This window comes from Cololabis saira, chromosome 6, assembly GCF_033807715.1.
Source record: "Cololabis saira isolate AMF1-May2022 chromosome 6, fColSai1.1, whole genome shotgun sequence".
In the NCBI taxonomy this organism is placed as follows: domain Eukaryota; kingdom Metazoa; phylum Chordata; class Actinopteri; order Beloniformes; family Belonidae; genus Cololabis; species Cololabis saira.
This window is the reverse complement of record NC_084592.1, coordinates 27,120,302-27,141,204: the sequence shown is the minus strand read 5'-3', so window position 1 is coordinate 27,141,204 and position 20,903 is coordinate 27,120,302. Positions and strand designations below refer to the sequence as shown.

At 40.1% G+C, this 20,903-nt stretch overlaps 1 protein-coding gene across 3 annotated transcripts in view; it reads right to left on the bottom strand.

Moving 5' to 3' along the window:
* The window catches only part of tns1b (tensin 1b), a 202,965-nt gene that overhangs the window by 108,762 nt on the left and 73,300 nt on the right, over window positions 1-20,903 (bottom strand). For all 3 annotated transcript variants that reach the window (XM_061723873.1, XM_061723874.1, XM_061723872.1), the window contains exon 3: window positions 7,803-7,840. In XM_061723873.1, coding sequence (XP_061579857.1) covers window positions 7,803-7,840 — 38 coding nt within the window. The remainder of the gene's footprint in view (window positions 1-7,802; window positions 7,841-20,903) is intronic.

The following is a 20,903-nucleotide window of genomic DNA, read 5'->3' as shown; positions in this document are numbered from 1 at the left end:
ATATGCACCAACATCCAGCTATTGTGCTCATCAATCAGAACTGGTCAGGATGGAAAATCTGTCAATTTTTTTCACAATATAAGTCAATGCATCTCTTACAGTTTTTCACAATCGTTTAAACACATTTATTGGAACATCAGACACAATGTGCACAACCTGAAACTCATGTTTCCGGTGGCTGAACCAATCCTGCTGAACTCCAAGCACTTTTACTGCTCTAGACTCAAATTCCCATTCCATACCACACATTTCTCACAACACTACACACAATTCCCAATATCCTGCACACTCTTCCTGAATTCCCTCTCTTGCTGTTCACACAGAACACACAGTCAATCACATTTCTAAACTCCAAAGGCTGTTGTGCAATATGCAATCAGCAATTTGCCATTGAATTCATATTCATTGATGAAGCGGGGTTCAACCTTGTAAAAAGAAGGCGCCGAGGGAAGAATATCATCGGCCAGCGTGCCATCACAGAGGTCCCTGGCCAACGTGGAGGGAACATAACAATATGTGCTACTATCAATCACCACGGCGTCCTCCATCACCATGCCACCCTTGGCCCCTACAACACTGCACTTCTTCTAGCATTCCTGGACCAGCTCTACAATATCATTGTAGCCAGACCAGATGGAGGACACAGAAGTGGTCAGGTTGTTATCTGGGACAATGTCAGTTTCCATCGGGCTGCTCTGGTCCGTGAGTGGTTCAGGGTCCATCCAGAAGTTGATGTCCTATATCTCCCTCCATACTCTCCCTTCCTCAACCCAATTGAGGAGTTTTTCTCTGCCTGGAGATGGAAGGTATACGAGAGAAATCCTCAGACACGGATCCCACTGCTGCAGGCCATGGAGGACGCATGTGGCGATGTCACTGCTGAGGCCTGTCAAGGCTTCATGCGGCGTTGTAGGAGATTCTTCCCCCGCTGCTTGGCCAGGGAGAACATCGCCTGCGACGTGGATGAGGTCCTGTGGCCAGCCAGGGATGAAAGGCAGGATGCAGCCTAATACTTTTGTTCTGTTTCTATTTTCTGTCAAGTTTTCATCCACAGCTTGCTGTGATGTCACATTTTTACAGTACAGTATTTGAGTCCAAATACTGTACTGTAAAAATATTATTTGTTGTTACAGTAAAGAATTGTGTGTTGTTTTCTATTTGAGTAGCCTATACATAAGAATACTACATGGTGATATATTACATCCAACAGCTGAAGGTGTAACACTGAACATACAAATGCATGATTCTACCTAGGCATTCATATAGTGTTTTCCATTCATACTATAGTGTCTTCCATTCTGCACATCAGTGTTCAGTGGGTGCTTAGAAATGTCTACTCAAATGATGTATGTGTTTGGCATTTGAGAAGGAAATACCATTTAGTGAAGAGTTAACACTGTTTTGAGGGTAGAGTGTGCTTTTGCAAGTGAAGTGTAGGATTTTGCATTTTGTGTGTGAGTTTTGTAATTTGTGTTTAGAGTTTTGAGAAAGTGAGGTAGTCTATCAGGAAATGTGTTTAAACAATTGTGAAAAACTGTAAAAAATGACAGCAATAGATACATTTGCATAATTCATTTTTCTTCCACACAATTAAGTGTGTTAGGATGATAGCATTTAATTAGGACCAGGGAACTGCCACAATACTTGAGGAAGAAAGACTTGGATGTCATGACCGACCAAGATGATAGTCATGACTGGATCATTAAACGAACTATCAAGTATTCTGACGGAGACGGGGTGAGCCAACATTTTTTAAATTAAAAAAAAACAAAAAACATACTGTTAGTCTTCGACTCAGTAGGTTTTATACTCTAGGTAAACGAATTTAAAAGAAGAAAAACATTTAAACATTTTTTTTTTCTTCCAGGTTTATCATCTCCATGGCACCTGCTGGTAATAAAAATGCCCAATGTCTTGCAATGCAAAATTAACCAAAAAAGAATGGAAAATGTAGAGTTATCTGGATGTGTAACACAGAGCAGCTCCTGTAGAAGAATATAAGCCTAAACCCAGGATTTGGGGACCTGTTGGCAGCCGAACAGCTGCTCTACCCTCCCACAGGTAAAGGATCTAAATGACGTACACGAGGTGAGGGCCAGACTAGTTGCAAACCTCATCTCTTTACAAAAATGCACCTCACGTGTGAATAAAGGTTCATGAATGTGTCAAAGACTTGGAGGCACTAAATAATGTGAGACAGGTGGAGGGTCTTATTCTTAGCCATATCAGGAACGTTATAGCTTCAGGAGATCACTGAAAAATGTTAAAAGTGCTGGCAAAGCCACTGGCATGCACACAGTGCCAGAATGACTGTAAAAAATATTTTGTAATTTCTTCCAGAAACCTCCAAAAAGGGAATAGATTTATGGAAGAGACTGTACCTGAATACCGAGACCCAGCTATTGGTCAGTATTTTCCTTCCACTGTCATTTTTTATGTTTGATAAGCATGAAAAAATAATCAAGTACAGTAATCCCTCGCTATAACGCGGTTCACCTTTCAAGGTCTGGCTGCTTCACGGATTTGCATTGTGCATTGTGTTCTGCATTTTGATTGGCTAAACAGTCTCCCCGCTTCCTCCGCTATGTTCCTTTAGAAGAAAAAGATGCTACAGAGCGGATTAAAGTCAGGATGCAGCAGCACAGCCAGAAGAGCAGTGAAATACGCATGAGTCACAATTTGTCCTACTGTAATTGTATTTTTTTTTCATAATAATTTTTCATTTTCTTCCGTTCAAATCCAATTACTCGGGTCGCGGTGGGGTGGTGCTGATCTCCGCAATTTGAAGCCTTGTATAATAATTGTATAACTACTTCACGGATTTCACCTATCACAGGTTCCTTTTGGAACGTAACCCCCGTGAAAAACGAGGAATTACTGTATTGATAAAAATGTTACGACACTGAGCAAAAGGGAAGAAAAATGTATGAACTTTTTACTCGGCAAATGTAATGAAGAAAATATTTTGCAGTTACAAAAAAGGCTCACTTAAAACATCCCCAGTGAAGGGAACCAAAAGGGTCACAAAAGACAAGTCTGAAATAACAGAGCATGCAGTTGAGGGGTTTTCTCCACGTTTTCAAAACATGCAGTGCATGCTCTTGTATTGCTTGCTTTCTCAGACCGCTTTCCTCATTAAGGGTGGAACACGGTGGTTTCCTTCTCAAAACACACTTGACAGGCTACGAAGAATCACCGCAATCCAAGAAGTTTTACTCAGCACCAACGTATTCCTGAATTTAATGCGCAACCAACCAACATTACCAGAGAAAAAAATGGAATTTGTTCGGTCCACACCTCTTTGTTCTATACAGTCTAAGGGACATGTGCTGATGCTTCCCAACATAGAAATGTACTGTGTTGCTGGCCGATCCAGTTTGGTTCTTTAATATTTGAGAGTAACAAATAATTCCTCCAAAGACTGTTGTCTAGCTGGCTGCAACACTGATGTTGCCCAGTGGAATTGTGGGTGCAGGATGGGAGCTTATATCAGGTATTTTAGACTGAAATGAGTCTTGAGTCATTACTTTTCCTTAGCATTTTCACAGCAGGATGGATGGAAAGTCCTAGACATCCTGCCTCTTAATGTTTTTCTTTTCTTTTTAATCAAGTTTGAGTAAAATAATGAAGATGTGAACAGGTCATAAAATCAGAAACAGACCAGCAGTGTGTGTGTGTGTGTGTGTGTGTGTGTGTGTGTGTGTGAAATCTTGACCTCGCACTGCCGTTTATGGCTCCTTCCCGTCATCGTCCAGGCGAGAAATTTTACCAACAAGACTTAACACATTTTTCAAATCCAGTTGTTAGCAAATTCTCATGGGGATAGAAGGGACACGCCATTTGTTTGCAGTTATCAGGTAAAATATGGGACACATGTTGGCCTTATCTCCAGGGTCTTATCTCCAGACAGAGATTTATAAGTGCCATGTCTACTTGGGAAACCTGTCCCAGCTTTTTGATTCAGGTTCCTAGTGCTTTGACGGCCTCGATATAAAAAAAAGAGTTAGTTTGTAAAGTAAATAAATTATGAAAATGTAACCTTTTGCTTCAGGCATGATTAAGAGCCGATAGTGATCGTTCTTGACCCTGTCGCAGTCCCTCCCTTGTTTTTCATCTCAAGCTTGTTAGCAAATTGCTTCCTGCCAAAAGTATGACAAATTCCAGCTGAAATGTTTAGAAAAGGAAATGCTGCTGTGATTTTTGGAGATGGAAAGTCACAGAATTGTGTATGCAGAAACTGGCAGTTTGTTCTGGACTTCTGTGACAGCTCCTCCCACAAATTTGAACCTTCGGCTTCCTGAAATTCAAATCATATCAACAAGCATGTGCCATTCATCACTCTTTGATCTTTAATGCGGCAGCGTAAAAGCTGGAGTGGGTTGTAATGTAAACCAGACTAACAACTTAATTCATTCTTATTTTGCACAAGTTCCACAATTCCACCAAGTCTGATGAAAATGTGATAGATGGTACTGACAAAAAGAGAAATTAGCCACAGCGCTCACATTTCGCCACCTCACCTCTCACCTTTCTAGGTAGCGGATGTAATCTGCTGATTAGTACAAAAACTTCTCTATGACATCACAATGATGTAGTTAGATATTTAAATAAGGCGTTGTGTTTGAAATCAGCATGGGGCAAGGGTCAAATGCTCCTATCTGACTTGAATGAAGCATAATTCCACTGTCAGGCTCCTGCGGCCAGCAGATGGCTGCTGACAACCATCTTTGCTGTGATTGATCAGTAACAGACTAGATGTATCATTAGTGGATATTTCACAGGTAAGCTGGCTGTCAATCAAACATATCTGCAGAAAGTTGCAACTTAAAATACAGTTCAAATGAATAATGTGAACGTTTAAAAAGTTATATATTAACAATGCACATAGCGTATATATGCCTTAGGTTCTTACCAGCATAGTACCATTAATATGCAGACAAAAAAAGAAAAGGAAAAGGCTGCAAAAGGAATTGGCACAAATTTAAAAGAATAATAATAAGAAAAAAAAATAGAAGTATTTTAGAACTACAGTAGATAGGTTAAATGGCAACGTGAATCATGTTCGCTGTCGGCCTAGTTGAAACTTAAACGTATAATAGGTTGTTTATTTCTACATAAAACTGTTGACAAGGTATTTCAAGCATCAAGTAATACTCTATATTTCATTAACACAAAGTTTTATGCATGATTTGCCACAACTGATAGCTAAATTCACTCAGTTTCTGTGAAAAAGCAGCACCTCCAGGGGTCTTCTTGTCTGTGTGTTTGCTTAAAAATGACACAGATGAGTTTAAAAGTTTAAATATTTTTCCTTATCAAAAGTGGCATAGGCTACATCTCCCCCTATATGCTCATTTTGTTAATAGATACTTTCATGGAGTTCAAATAATGATTAATAATTTCACCAAGGGCATAGCTACCGACTCCGAAGGCTAAATCTCGATTTTGGCTAACATTAGCTGTGCGTGCTCTTCCAGTTTCCAGCCAGTTTGAGCACAAATGAGTTGAAACTGAGCTTGTTGTAAAACCCCAGTCACAGTCAATTTTAAATGCAGTTGTGGCTTAAAGTTAAAATGTTGTGGTTTAGGTAATATGGTGTTACGATACAGCTAATGTAGCTACGTGCTAACTGAACAGCGCAATTGGCCGCAATTACCATTGAACCCAACTGAACAGTCGACCGTGTGAACGACTGGTTGCATAAATATTTCTTTACATTCCTCATTTCCCATTCATCCGATCTTGCCCTGATTTGAAGTCGCAAAACAACTCAAGTATTTGATAACATGTTGAAATAAAAGTACCCAATTAAGGTACTAATGTGTCTGAGACTTGCAAACAAATTAGACGTCTAATAACCCCCTCCGTCACTGTTATGGTGCAGGCTGCAGACGCGGGTTGGGAAAAACAACAGGTTCATTACAAAACCAGCCAACATTAAAAGTCGTGGCAAAGCCACTGCTAATAGCAGCAGCAACGGTGATCTCCTGTGCAAGCTGCAGCAGGCATGTTTTCCACACCTTCACAGGTGCAAACACTGCAGCAATTAGGAAAATTAAGCCCACACACATAACACATGCCTTCCAAATGCTGTTGCACTATCACTGCCAAGCCACTGAGGATATTTAGAAGTATTAGTCATAGGAAGAAAATATGAGGAAAGCAGCTGTTGCTGCAAAGCTTTGGTCAGAGCTGGAATGAATAAACCATCTTAACTTACCAAAGTCACCTTTAAAAAGGTATAACAAGCCTTATGCGAGAACATTTTCATTTTTTAACATTTTTTACTCCTCTAAGTAATTCTTCTATGAGTCAAATTCACCAAATTATCCTCACTAAGAGACATTAATAAAGAAAACAAACTCATCTCAGCAATTCTACAAGTTCATGAGGCTGTGCGTTCATAAGATTTTAGCCTTAGTGACACCGCCATACACATGCATGTGACCATATACTGTACACACTTTCAAATTTTAAAAATGTTATCAAACTAAACCAAATTTAACTCTGTGGGGGTTCTGATCAATTAAACAACCAATATAGCTATCAAGCACTAGTCATATTGAGAAATATTAGGCTAGTGTTTTTTTAAATCAAATCAAACTTTATTTTTTATAGCAATTTTCATACACGAGTAACGCAAAGTGCTTTACATAATAAAATCAACATTTAACATAGAAAACACAGCACAAATATACCCGCCCCATATAGAAATTAAAATATAATCACAAACATCATAAAAATAAAAAACATCATAAATAAATAAATACCTAAATAAATAAATTAAATTGAATCGTTGTTTTGCGATAAACTACAGTTTGTCAGCTCACGTTTTTTATTTTTTTTATTTCTATTTGGCATTTATTTATCCAGGAAATGTCCCCATTGTCCCATGTCCCAAATGTCCCAGTGAGATACAAGATTCTTCCAGGGAGTCCTGGTGCTGGTATAACGTGCTGGTTATACATCTGACCAATACGTGCTTTTCATGTGACTTTTCATCATATCATAATTCTCCAGTCAAAGAGACTAAATTGTAGCACATATACAACAGCAGGTTAATAACATTAGAAGAAAACCATTTTAGTCCCAAACAGCAAGGTTTGCCATCCCACACAGCCGGCCCCCTGCTAGTATTTATCTGCTCCCCTTGGCATTTCCTGCGAGTAAAACAGAAATTGGGCAAAGCTGCCAACCAGCACCCATTTCAATAATTGAAACCAGATGAAGGGTGTGTGCATAGGTGCGTGTAAGTGCTCTATGTTTATGTGTGCGATTCCAGCTGTAAACCCCAGATGGAAAATGTGTCTCCATATAGACAAAGCTTTCTCCGTCGGCCGGCACGGACAGTAGCTCCTCTCCGTTTTCCCTCCCATTTTCTTGTATGTGACCCAGCCTTTCCACAACAACATGAATCAGGGGACGAATCAAGATCTATCTCGAGGTCTCCTATTTTTAGACACGGGGGCAATTTCCAAGAGACACAAGTTCATCCAATGTAAACATATTCTGGTACATTGAGCGTTTGTTTAGACATTCTTAAGATTTTTTTTGCAGAACATAACCTCCCCAAACTCCACCCATCCCAGTGTCAACTGTAAATGTATATGCAGGCGCATGCCCTAAAAAGGGTATCTGACCCCACCTAAAAAACACATTTTATCCAAGGACTCCCTTGTATTTTAACAGCAAAGTTAAAAAGCATGCTCTCTCAAATAAGAAAAAGAAAAGCTAACCTTTTAAATGTGGCATTTAAACCATTCCTGCTGGTGTTTTTGAGTGTGAACTTTTATGACTCTTACCTTGGCTTCACATTTCTTGTGGCAAACTATCCGGCACACTGGAGAAAACAGGGGGGAGGGGGTGGGGGGGGGCAGAAGAGAAAATATTGTAAGCTTCATAGTTCATAAGAATCTGTTCAACATTGCGCAGAAATCCAGACTGCGTGGGGCGCTATGAATCATGACATTGAGTATCTGTAAAGAGGTATGTAAAGGTCCACTCAAATCCCACAGTGTTTGTTCTGTGGTCGAAGTCAAATATCTGCTGTCAGCTTGCTAATGCTGCCCAGTGTCAGCGATGTGCTCCTCGGACTCTGGCTCCCTCGAAAAAGACTTGATTCATCACTCTGAAGGAAGAAACGCTGCTTTCACATGGTTTAATCAACTTTAACAAAGAGCTACATCAACTTCTGTTGTCACCAAAAACTCTTTATTTCAGCCCATTTAACAAACATAGGTGGACCCAAAGAGCTAAAAACTGTAAGTTCCCCTGTGATACTTTAAAAACTGATTGGTGATGTTAATCATAAAAATAAGATTAATACCCAGAAAGGACTTCTTTTTTTTCCACACAAGTTACGTTCCATATACCGCAATTCCCCCTTTGTGTGTATGGGCTACACTCATCCGGACAAGCGTGAGTTATTTTAATTCTTTGACTGTGCCTGTCTTTTTGTATGAAGGTTTGACATCTTCCACGTGGGAGACAACATTGTTTTACAACAGAGATGACTTCATTACAATCAAATAAAGAAAATGACATTTAACTAGCTTCCAGTGCTTTTTGCAGCATCCCTCTTCCTTCAAGCCTTCTCCGTGGACTCCCACTGGGTCTACAAATAAGGTCAATGGGGGAGAGCACCTGGACCGGCAGCTCATAAATTCTCAGATCCCCTCAAAGGACTGAAAACCAAAACACAGCTCAGTGTGCAGAGGTATAGGCTTTCCAAATAAAGGAGAAGGCTTTATGTTTTTCCTGGAAGGCTCGAAACCTTATGTAATGAGTTATTCTTCCTGTCTCAAGCCACACTTTTCAAAGCATTTCTAATATCTATCTTGATTTTTTTTTTTTTTTTTTGTCTTTTTCATGATAAGCATTTGATGTGAATCTGGAAAGTGTCCAGTTCTGACATTGTGTGAGAGTTTCTCTACAACTCTATACTTCCTGAAATCGTTCACATTTAACACACTGCTTTTCCTTAGCAGCAGTATACTTTCTTTGATATAAGAAGATTCCGAATTTTTCCATTTTAATACCTTTTAATATTTCTGTTTTGACTGTTTTAATTTCCTTTTTTGAGCTTTTGCATATTGAGTTGGCCTAAGCTTTTATGTTCGATACCCTTCCTGACACTACACTTCCCTTTTATCCAGGCTTGGGACCTTTGCTGTGAGTGGCTGGACTGTCATACACTACCCTGAAGTTTTCCTTAGCTCCTCAGCCTCACTGTGATTCACAGTTGGTTATGTTTAGATATTAAAAATACATGTTTATGGTTACATATTAAAAACCAATATGAATAGAATTAGCTATAAAATCTAGATGGCTAGGTTTAGGACTAATATACACACAGTTGAGGTTGCTGTCCCCACAGGCACGCTACCCTATAATAGAAGAAAACAACTGGCAACTTAACACACAAGTTTGAACATTGACAGTGAAACTACAAAGTTTATGTAGATAAATACGGATTGTGGAGACGGGGGTTAATTATCTGTTCATAATGTGACAACCTGACCTACATTTCAGCAGCGGACAAAGATTGTATACAAACTGAAACTAGAGACAGCGGGAAGCTTCCTTTTTAGAGTCAAATATGTAATCACATCGTGTGGTGTTTAGCTTCTATTTGAGCTTTCGCTGGACTATATTTGCACATGGGGGGGTAACATTTAAAGGCCTTTTTAACTTCTTAATTAGAGGCCTTTAAATGTGGGTGGCACCGTGAAATACGACCAAGATACACACAGCGAGTAAGTTCCCAGGGTCAGACTGAAGGAAACTTTTATACAACATGACACACAGTTCGTCATGGGATGCGGATCAACTCCACTGGGATGAAAATAATGAAACAGAGAAAGGAGATTTTCAGCTATAGATATTGTTTTTATGGCCAAATTTACTGTTATTAGTTTTACAGTACTGTATACTTTTTTCTGCTGATAAACAGAAAAATATATAAAACAGAGATAAACTCTTTCACTTGCTTCAAATACTCGTGAGTTTCCATCATAGTGCAAAAAAGGTAATAAATAAAAGATTGAAGAGTATTTTGCACGATTTTTTAGACCATGATGTCTCACATGGTGATTTTGAAAGTTTGAACAACAGCACAGCTGGATCACCCGCCAATTACAGTTTTTTTTGGTCTGTTTTTATCACTTCTCTCATAAAACATGCTGAGCATAACAGCATATGTCATAAAATATGCAAATCAGTCAGTTAAACTAATTATCAATACAGTGCACATGTTTCACACATTTAATAGTCAAAGGACTAAAACTGCCTTCTATAAACGATGCACCTGTGTGTCCTTGCACTTCATTTTTCAGGAATTACTTCCAAAGTTTTAAGGCAGGACGTGTAATCCATGAGAAAAAGGCTAACTGAGGAAGAACATGTGATACAGTGGCAATGAAGAATATTTGAAGCCTTTGAAATAAAACGGTAAATTTGACACAAAATGTGATCTTCATTTAAGTCAAAATAATAACCAAACACAATGTACTTCAGCTGATAAAACAGTTATACAGTCATTTCATTTATCTTGATTGAACATCCATCAATAAACGCATAGCAATGAAAGGAAAAGTCAGTCAACGTTATCATGAGTGGGAGAACATGGTTTAGACTAGTTAAATTAATCTAGTTAAAGGTAAGGTAAGTGAGTCGAGACAATTTCTAACCCTGAACACTTTTTTTTCTATCTCAGTCAGTACGTTTAAATGCACTAACAGAAAGTCAAATTGTTGCCTTAATCCAACCGATATAGAATTTTTAAAAGCCATGTGTACACCTTAGCCAGATGTAGTCGAACCGAACTGAAGCTCTTGAGATCGAGCTATTAGTGCCAGATAATGCGATCCTAGTTTGAGTTATTCCGGCATGTATACTCAATCCATGCTTAGCCGAGCTGGTGACTGCCCCAGGACTCCCCCTTCTGGAAGTGACGACACCGCGAAAGGCAGAATATCAACACAGTAGGAGAAAAAGAATAAGACAAAGAAGGAACCGGAAGAACGCGACTCAAAAGTCCGTGTGGAGCCACCTAGCATTGCAGAGTCGAACGCACCTCACTCAATAATGGATTCTCTTCTCGCGCATGTATACTTAGATTTCTCTGAAACTGCAGTTTAATCCTTAGCTAGATTATTGCCAACAGCTTCATTTAGATGTGTATGGAACCGCCCTGACTGAATATCTCCTCAGCATCCACCATCTTCCCAGCTAGTGAGCACCCTGTGAAAAATGGATACATTCACATGCATTGCAGAATGCATGTGTCTTACACGATAATGCCAACAAGGCACACAAGCATGAAGTTTAGTGGAAGTTGAGTGATGCATCCAGATAATGAGCCTAAGTATTGATCTAAATCCACCATAGAGGCTTCAGAGAAAGTAGTCCTAGCTGTGGTCCAATCAAAGCCTTTAATCACACTGAGATGCTGTGGAATGACCTCAAGAGGGCTGTACATATCAAATATCCTAAAAATATCCTAAATTGAGAACATGTATGCTTCTTTACAAGAAATGTGATTTCTTTTTTTCTAATTATAAATGATTGAATGATTATTTACTGTCTAGAATAAAAGTTCACGGCCAAATGGTTGTGCATGTGAGGCATGTTTTCTTCACCATCTACGATTAGTTATCGGTGCGTTTCAGACGCAGGACAGAGCAGACCCTGACGCCTTCACCAAGTATTACAGACACATTAACTGTGACATAAGCTCCGCAGTATGCTCCCCTGTGTGCGAAATCCAAGCATACTTGTCAGTTTGCTTGATAAGCCTTAAAGCCATGTGTCACTCCATGAGGACCACGTCCAGCACCGCTCTTAGTCTTTGGTAAACAACTCTCGTGGGCCACATGGGAAGAGGTAGGACTTCCATATTGGGTGTGAAGGCGCAGAGTCCCGGGCTCGGGTTAGGCTTTACCTTGTTAGGAAGTTGGAGCTTTGGAGAATAAACAGAGCTGCAACGTTCCCTGTGGAGGGAGGGGAGAAAGAGGGGTCGAAAGCTACGCAGTGATGAGGCAGGGATGGAAGATGAGGAGAGAAGAAAAGAGGCCAGACAGGAAATGGGAAGATACTGGAGAAAGGACATCTGTGGAAGGGATGAATAATAGCAAGAGATTGAGATGTGGGAGTTGGGGTTTTGGGGGCGTATGGGGCAACTGGTCTCAGCAGTCATGAATAAACCGAAAAATTTGGACCCCTTGTTGCTGTCTGACTGTTTCTCTGATATGCCATGCAGCTTTGAGAGGGGGTTAGAAAGAGGTGGGGTCGTACGAACAAGGCTGAGTTATTTCCTTCCGCTGCACCCTTGGAATGAGTATACGGTCCCAGAGGGCTGGGCTGGACCACCTTAGAACACCGAACACAATCAGAGGGCAGGGGCCGGACAATTTCCTCTTCCTCTCCATCCACACTCTCACTCCCTCCATCCCCATTTCCTACTTTTTTCTTTTTCCCCTCATGCACAAGGCCGAACACGTGAGCTCCAGCATGTGCACATACAGTGTACAAACATGCACAGTGCATACGCCTGTGTACAGGCGCATACCTCCCCAGAAGTGACTCCCCAAGTGTTATTACATATAGCCGATGCATTTTCTGTGAACAAGCATTATGTTTTGTTAGCCAATCACTGATTGTGTTTTGAACTCCATGATGAAAGATGTAAATATTGCTTTTTTTTTTAAAAAAAAAAGAAAAAGAAGAATCATCCTCAAGCCAAACACTCATATATGAACAAATGTGAGTACGGAACAAAACAATTATAGGATAAACACTGGTTATACAACTTCTCCACAGCTCTAAATACTTGGGAATAAGTGCTTCATTTCACCACCACACCTCTAAGTCCTGATGATCCCTGCTGTGTCGACATAATGTTCTGCAAGAGTTTGAGGATGGAGATACAACAAAACGGAAATAAAACACGGTGGTTTGCCCACAGCTTCATTACGTTCTCTCTGTGCACATGCTGCCGTTTCTGTGTGCAGTTGTGCTAACGTTAACAATTACCAACACTCAGTCATTCCTATCCATCATTTGAGTCACAGAAGGGTGTCATCAATCGGCCCACACGTTTTCCCCAGCTTAAATCCCTGCCGGGGTTGGGTTTCTGTGGGTAAAGCCCCACCCTCATCCAGCTGCTGGAGCTTTCCTAACATAGGAGATCCCCAAAAGCATTGCAGGGGTGTAGAATAAACCCAGAGTGAGATTTCTCATGGAAACACTCGGCGCACTCATTCCTGAGTCATGTGTTTTCGTCTTCCTGACAAAATACGACTTCTGTTTGTTTACCTTTCTGTCTGATTTTATGCGTGTGTTTGTGTGTCGCTTTGGGTGTTAGTCTGACTTTGTTTTGTTGAAACAGCTGTTTCCCCTGATACAATGTGTAGCCACAAATGCACGTACACACACATGAGATCAGGAAATAAATAAGGAAACAAAATATGATGACAACATGCATTAAACAATCTGCACAACTTTTGGGTTGAGTTTTGTGGAAATTTACAGTGAAAGACAGCAGCAAAATGTTTGTACAGATAGATAAGGGTATTTCCTCAGAAAACGATGACTTTGCTGACACCTGGTGGCGATAATACCATTGAATATACCGGTATATATTTTTTAACATAACTGATTTATTATCTTTCCAAACAGAACACAAATACAGTCATAACTCTAAACACAACCACTACTTAAAAAATACAATAAAACACTTTATGAAGTAAATAAAAACAGAATGCAATGTCATACATAAACACAAATCAATAAAATGTTTAATAAAATGTTTAAATTGAGGAAATGACATGCATATACTGTATGTATTTTTCTTTGCACAATAAAGCTTGAACCTTCATTTGTGGTTGGCACAACAAACTGTGTTCTTATGGTGATTTCCAGTTGTGTTTCGGAGCCAGTGCCATCACTTCCATTACTAGTCTTGCATCTATTTTGATTTCCGACTACAAATATTGTTTATCAGGCTCGTCTCCTGCGTACAGAAATTTCTTCTGATTCTTGAAATCCTCTGATAGTATTATGTCCTGTAGACGACGAGACATTCAAAGTCTTCACAGGAACTAATGAACATCATTCTTACACAGTTTTACAATTTGCAGTTTTACAATTACGTTACACATCTGTTATAATTCTATGAATTAGTTGCAAGATATTCCTCAAGTTGTTTCTTTTAAGTGCCTCTTTTTTTAAGATTGTTTGTATTTTCTTTCCATTTTACAGGTTTACTTTAGAAAGGAGTGATGTATTTACAGATGACACATTGTCATCATAATCACTTATATTGTCTTTTTTATTATTGGCAGAATTTTCTTTTTTTCAAGTTCTATTTTCTTAGTTACTGTATATTAAGAGCTGGCTAAGCCAGTTGGGGAAATGCCATGGTGGGACAGATAAGATAAGATAAGATAAGATAAACCTTTAATAGATAAAATAGATAGATAAACTAAATCCTGCAAATTTGCCATCTATTATATATAGTTGAGAGACGTCACTCTCTTCACGTCAGCTAAAATATCATAATTTGAATTCTCTCAGCAGACTGTCACAAGAGGCTGTAACAGAACAGACAAATATAAGAGCCTTCAACCTCACCTAGCATCAGTTATAGACAACAGACAGATTATACAATATATGTCTTAGATGTACAAAACATGTGAAATATGTTTGAGTTCTTCAACATGGTGTGAAGGGAAGTAATGTGTCAGTATGTGAAATACGCATACTGGTATATAGAAAGTGGACTCCTCCATCAAGACTTATTCACTGTCGCCTTTTTACAGACAAGGATCGTTGCACCAAAATGTCAAAAGTTCCCCTTCTGGCAATGTTGGAGTTCATATCTACACCAAATTATATTTATTTATATTTAAATTATAATTATATTGCTATACGAGACCTGCCTTGAACAAGCACGTGATGAGGTGACTGTTAATCTGGGCTTTAAATGGGCCGGTATGCACCAGTATGCAGTACTGACGCTTTCAACCCCCCCAAAGAGTGAGTACCGGGCTTTTCCCGGCTTTCCCACACACACACACACACACACACACACACACACACACACACACACACACACACACACACACACACACACACACACACACACACACACACATACATGCATACATATATATATAGCCTCAAAATACACATTTTGTTTTGATGCAAAACGCTTGCCGTCCACGTCATGGCACACTTCATGTTGTGTATGCGTTCAAGTGGACGTAGGTGTTGTTTATATGTTTAGGTAAAAGGTAAAATTATATAAATGACGTGGAGTTTGCAGAGGCCAGGCCCTAATACTGAAAAGACATCTATTTTACAGAAGGAAACAGTAATATTTTTCCACTTCTTCATGTTTTTTGAGGTGCTTTTATTCTATACCTTTATTTTTCAATATTTTCCATGCCATGTTAACACCATGAAGGTTGAAGTAAAAAAACGTGGCTCCATGGCACTTTTAATTTGACTCATGTGGATTTGATTTAGAGCTGGCTTTGTTCTTTGTCAATTCTGGACAATAAGACGATAAATGCAGCAGGCCAATAGGACGAGTATGTGCACTTATTTTTAATTACAGTTTTTTACGATTGAATAAACACAATTTTGATTGTTTTGTTTTGTTTAGCAAAACCCAACACACGAATAGCACAACCACATACCCAATTAGCAAAACACCTTAGCTCCTTTGCAAAATGAACCACTCTTGTAAAAACTATACACTAACTTATCAAAACCATATTTTTTTACCATATGAAACACACACGTTGCATATGACTTAACTCTGTTTGCACCAGTTACACTCTGCTGTTGAAAACCTTAAACACTTCCGGCTAATTCTGCTTCTAAGTGCATAGAGTAGTATGGGTGAAGCACACAGTGAATTTGCAAAACATTGCTCGGATTTGCACATCTGTAAACACAATGTCTGCTCACACTTTTTGCAAAACAATACACAGTGAACACTAAACACACTTGTATGCATTACTGTAGACACCACACAGGAGACAAGACTAATGCTGTTGACAATGTTATTTATTTTTTTCCATAGGCTATACTCAAGCCAACATGGCGAAAAAAAAAAAAGCATTTCCCAGTTTTCATGAACATAACATTTTATCCTGTACAAACCTCAATCTGGTCACAGGCCTCCATGGCCTGAATGAGGGCTACCCGAGCCAGGGGGTGCAGATCGTAAACCTTCCACCGCCATGCAGAGAAAAATTCTTCAATTGGGTTAAGAAATGGAGAATATGGTGGCAGGAAAAGGACTGTGTAATGTGGGTGCTGCGTAAACCAGTTCTGAACCAGTGCAGAGCGGTGGAATTACTGTAAACATTGTCCCAGGTGACAATGTATTGGATCTGCATGTTATTTATGATTGTGAGGTTGTATACTCTGTCCAAAAATGTAAGGACGTGAGGTGTTTTATACGGACCCATGTTGGCATGGCGGTGGAGGACCCCACCCTCTCTGAGTTCCTCTCAAAAGGCACTCGGTAGATCTGTTTCATTTGTACCTGATGTGCCTTCAGGATATGAGCTATGGTGGACAGAGAGACCAGATTCACATTCTGAAAGATGATTTGGTCTTCAATAATTTTGGCCTGGATTTCACGAAGCCTGATGGCATTATTTACCAAAACCATATTCAAAATCTCCCTCTCCTGCAGTGGTGTGAAAATGGGAGCCCTTCCTCCTCGTTGTACTCGACCCTCAATCCTATGTAGAACAAAATACATGTAACCTACTGTAAAATGTCACAGGAAGGGGTATCAAAAGTGCTGATATGGGGTGCATACAGTAAGAAGCTGTAAACAGGTAATTTTTGTACCTGTTTTCCAGTCTGAATGCCCTTATGACAGATGCCACGGTGAATCTGCTGAGATTTGGCTGGACTCTCAGTCCAGCCTCCCTCAGCGTCAATCCATGGTTCACAACATGGTCCACAAGAGTTGCGCAAATTTCATTGCTTAAAGTTGGACCTCTTCTCCTTTCAGCTTCACCTCTTCCTGCTTGAAGTCTTCCTCTTCCTCTTCCTCTTCCTCTACCTCGGCCTCTACCTCTGGCACGGCCTCTGCCTCCTTCTCCTCCTTCTCCTCCTTCTCCGATTCCCCCTCTCATCCTCACTCTTCCTCTTCCTTCCATTTTGGTTAAGTTTGGTGAAATCACCTGCTGCATTTTTATAGTGCTTAAACCTGATTGGTGTGTCTACAATTAAGCAATCTTGTGTTTGCACACCTGATGGCAGTGTTCAATCAACTGGCTCATAGGTGTGGTCATTTGACAGTCAGTGCTTTAGAAGTGCAAGGAAGTGACATCTTGATATACTTCTGTGTCTAATGCATAGACGTGTGTGTTAGTGTTTCAAATCACTGTGTGTATTGTTTTGCACAAAGTGTGAATGGACTCATTGTGCTTACAGTGGTGCAAATCTGGGGCCGAGTTTTGCTCCTTGAGTGTAAGGTTTTGATAATTGGGCAAAACTTTAGATTTTAGTGTTTATTCAATCGTAAAAAACTGTAAAGCACTGCTGTTAATTGATGACTGAACTGCGTCAATTTCAACTTTAATATTTCTATCTGGCCAGCAGATGGCGCCCTTGCTGCATTAACTGCTCCTTAACGGCACTTCTTTTACAGGTATTCCTCTTTATCAAAAACTGACCTATTTCTCCTTATGGTAACTGATACTTGAGTGAATATTAAGGAATCTTATCGGAGTTATAAGAGCATAAACTTCAGATTGATGTATGTACAGTATATCTGCTTAGTGGTGTGATGAAGCTCAGAAAAGGAAAGATTTTCATCCCAAATCTTTTCCACTCACATCCACTGCACAGGGAGTCAGTTTTCCTTCATTATTGCTCATGGAAAGTCCTGGTCTACTCAGTTTAGCAGATTAAGATAATAGTGTTGGACTGGGCGCCTGTAACTACTAATCATCCACAGAAATCCAGTAATCATCATCCATCTACTCTCCATATTGACTTGCACCAAAGAAACAAATCATTCTTATGGCTTTGTTTACACGCAAATCTGTGTCTTCAAGTGTGATATAAACTTGCTTGCAGGGTGATCACACTATTTTTACTAGGTGCTATGTTACGTTTTCATTATCTAAGAAAGTCTTAACGTCAGTGCATAATATTAAAGCTCTTTATGGAGCCAGTTCTGTCTGTATGTGTTTTTTCTCTCTTTGGGGTTTGCTGCATACCAGCTGGATGAGCTAAGCAGTCTAGAACCGAGCTGAGATAACCTTCACTCTCCCTCAGACACACACACCTGCTTTTGTAGTGTGTCTCTCATCAGTCTTTGCAGATCCGTGCTCATACAAACCCCTTTGCAGAAAATTGGAAAAAGAAAAAACAGTTTTGCTTAAAAGATTGCTTTAGTTGCTAAAATGGTTATGGATGTTCTGGCCAGCAGGAAGACTGCTTTGACCTTCCGTTTAAATCGAAACAATACTTAATAAATCACTTGTATGACATCACATGATTACATCTGCTTGACCTTTTGCTTTACATGCTCTGCGTGCTCTATTGTCCTGCCTCCGTACGCAAACTGCACTACAGAACAAGAGTATAAAAGCTAGTTCCTGCCCTCTCTACCACATAGAGACTTTTTTTTTTAATGGAAAACTGTGGTTCCAACCTGCGTCAACATGCTTTTGTTAAATATCCCGTATCCTGGCAACGGCTGAAGAGAGAGGAAGTCCAAGTGCTCCTGTCATTACGAGACCATGTGACTGCAGAATGTTGGTAAACAAGTGGCAGAAAGGCGGTTCTGTCGCACTGAGGGAGTGGCTCTCACGAGGCTCCATTCTGACCCATCACCCAAAACATGTTGCGTAATCAGCTTATTCCATTTATGGTGGAGTCAGATGAGAAAATCTAAACTAATTTATAGTCGAGCTTTACGCAAAGATCAGGAAACAAGCTTGGCACTGAAATGCAGCAAAGTGATAGGAGGGGGTGGATCTTTGCAGGATTGATTTTGTGAAGATGCATGCAGGCGGTATGCTGCAGGAGACCAGTCATCCAGGTCATGGCAGTTCTCACAGGCTTTAACAAAAACCTGTTGCTTTTTTTTCCTCTTGGTTCTTGAAGACTATTCACCTTTAATGACGAAGCTTTTTGGATGAAAGGGGGAAACGTTTACTAGAATCAAGACAAGGAAGTCCAGCCACTTTTGATTCAAGCCATTGAGAAGTGGATAGACGTAACCGGAAACCTTTTTCGAAATGATGATATAGTTACACAGGTCCGCTTCACCATTTACTCTTCTGGGTCAATATCTGTCCCCGAGTTCAATGCCATGTGACCATCAATGGTAGATAACAGACGGACGCAACAGTGTGGAGACAAACAGTAAGCTTCTGACTGTGGTCCTCGGTATCAGCTGCAGATAAAATCTCATTTTAATTAAGCTACATCTGCACGAGAGGAACGCTGTAATGAGAGCATCCCCAACACAAGTTGTTTTCCTTAAAGTTTTCACTCTCTCTTGACTTGTTTCCCAGTGACTATAGATAGCTGTGTGATGGAAATCTGTTGTTGCATTGAGATGAAATGCTGCTGCTGAGTTTTATTGTGCTTGTATTTATCAAAAAGGCTATGTAGGTAGTGACAGATAAAGTCTGGCATTGCCGTCTAGGCAACTTATATTGTTTAAATTAAACAAATGTGTCATTATGAAGCATTTTGAATAGTTGTTTACTGCTCAGGGGGATGTGGGGGATTGTTGCTGCGAGTACGGCTCTTCTCATCTCCAACCTCTGCAGTGAGTTGTTGACGAGCGCGGTCCATATAGTACGAGTGCATTCAAATACGAGAGCATAAATCTGGCTCTCAGAGATGATTCACAGTCATTTTAACATCTGCGGTGCTGCTTTTAAACTTTTCCCTTCTCAAAATAAATGCTGTTCTTCTTCACGTTAGTTGACTCATCTATAACATCACAGTACTCGGAGCAGATTTACTGTACCTTTGGCTTGTCTTGTACTGTATACCTACCTGTTGCTTCATAAAGCTATGATTTGATACCTATCCTAAAAATCCAGAACAAGAATACCAACGTGAAGATGTTCATTGGATCGACTCAACAGTCCAACCGGCTAAAATGTAATCCTCACCATTTCAAAGTTTGAAGCAGGTATGGAACACATTACGGATTCCATGCAAATCTCCAAACTTTTAAAATCACCCACAGCCCCACTTCATCTCCACTTTTGTAAAAATGGATCACAAGACAGAAAAAGAGACCAAAACCAGTAGAGTGGTCGGTGTGGCCCGTCTATGCTGCGGGGCTCTGACCGGTTTGTGGCGCCCACGTGAATTTGAGCCACACTGACACGCAATGGGGAGGAGACCTCAGATTATTACTGGGAAGACAGAATTGGTAAATTAAATCACTCGCAGTACAGTGCAGTCTTGTCACCGAGGTTTACTTCCCCCATAAATCAACTCTTGCAGACGATGGTCCCAGGTGCTCTCCTGCGGCAGCGAAAGAGGACACTTAAGTGACTGTCTGCAAAACAACTGAAGCTCATCTGTGCAAGAGAAAATGACAGCAGCAGCATAGCCCCCCAGCGCCCCCCCCAAAAAAGATATCTAACACCTCATTATCCACATCTTCCAAGTATGGCTATGAACCGCCTGCACACCTCATCCAGTCATCTGCAAACTTCACACTTTAATACTAAAGTTGAAGCAGATCAGACGGATGATTGTTGGAGGAGGATAGGACTTTTCCTTCTTTACCACATGAGAATAAATTAAGAGTTTAAAAAGTAATTCTTTGTCCAGGAAACGAGTGCTATGCTGAGCCAGCAAAATATTTTCCTGCAAAATCTTGTTTTACGCTG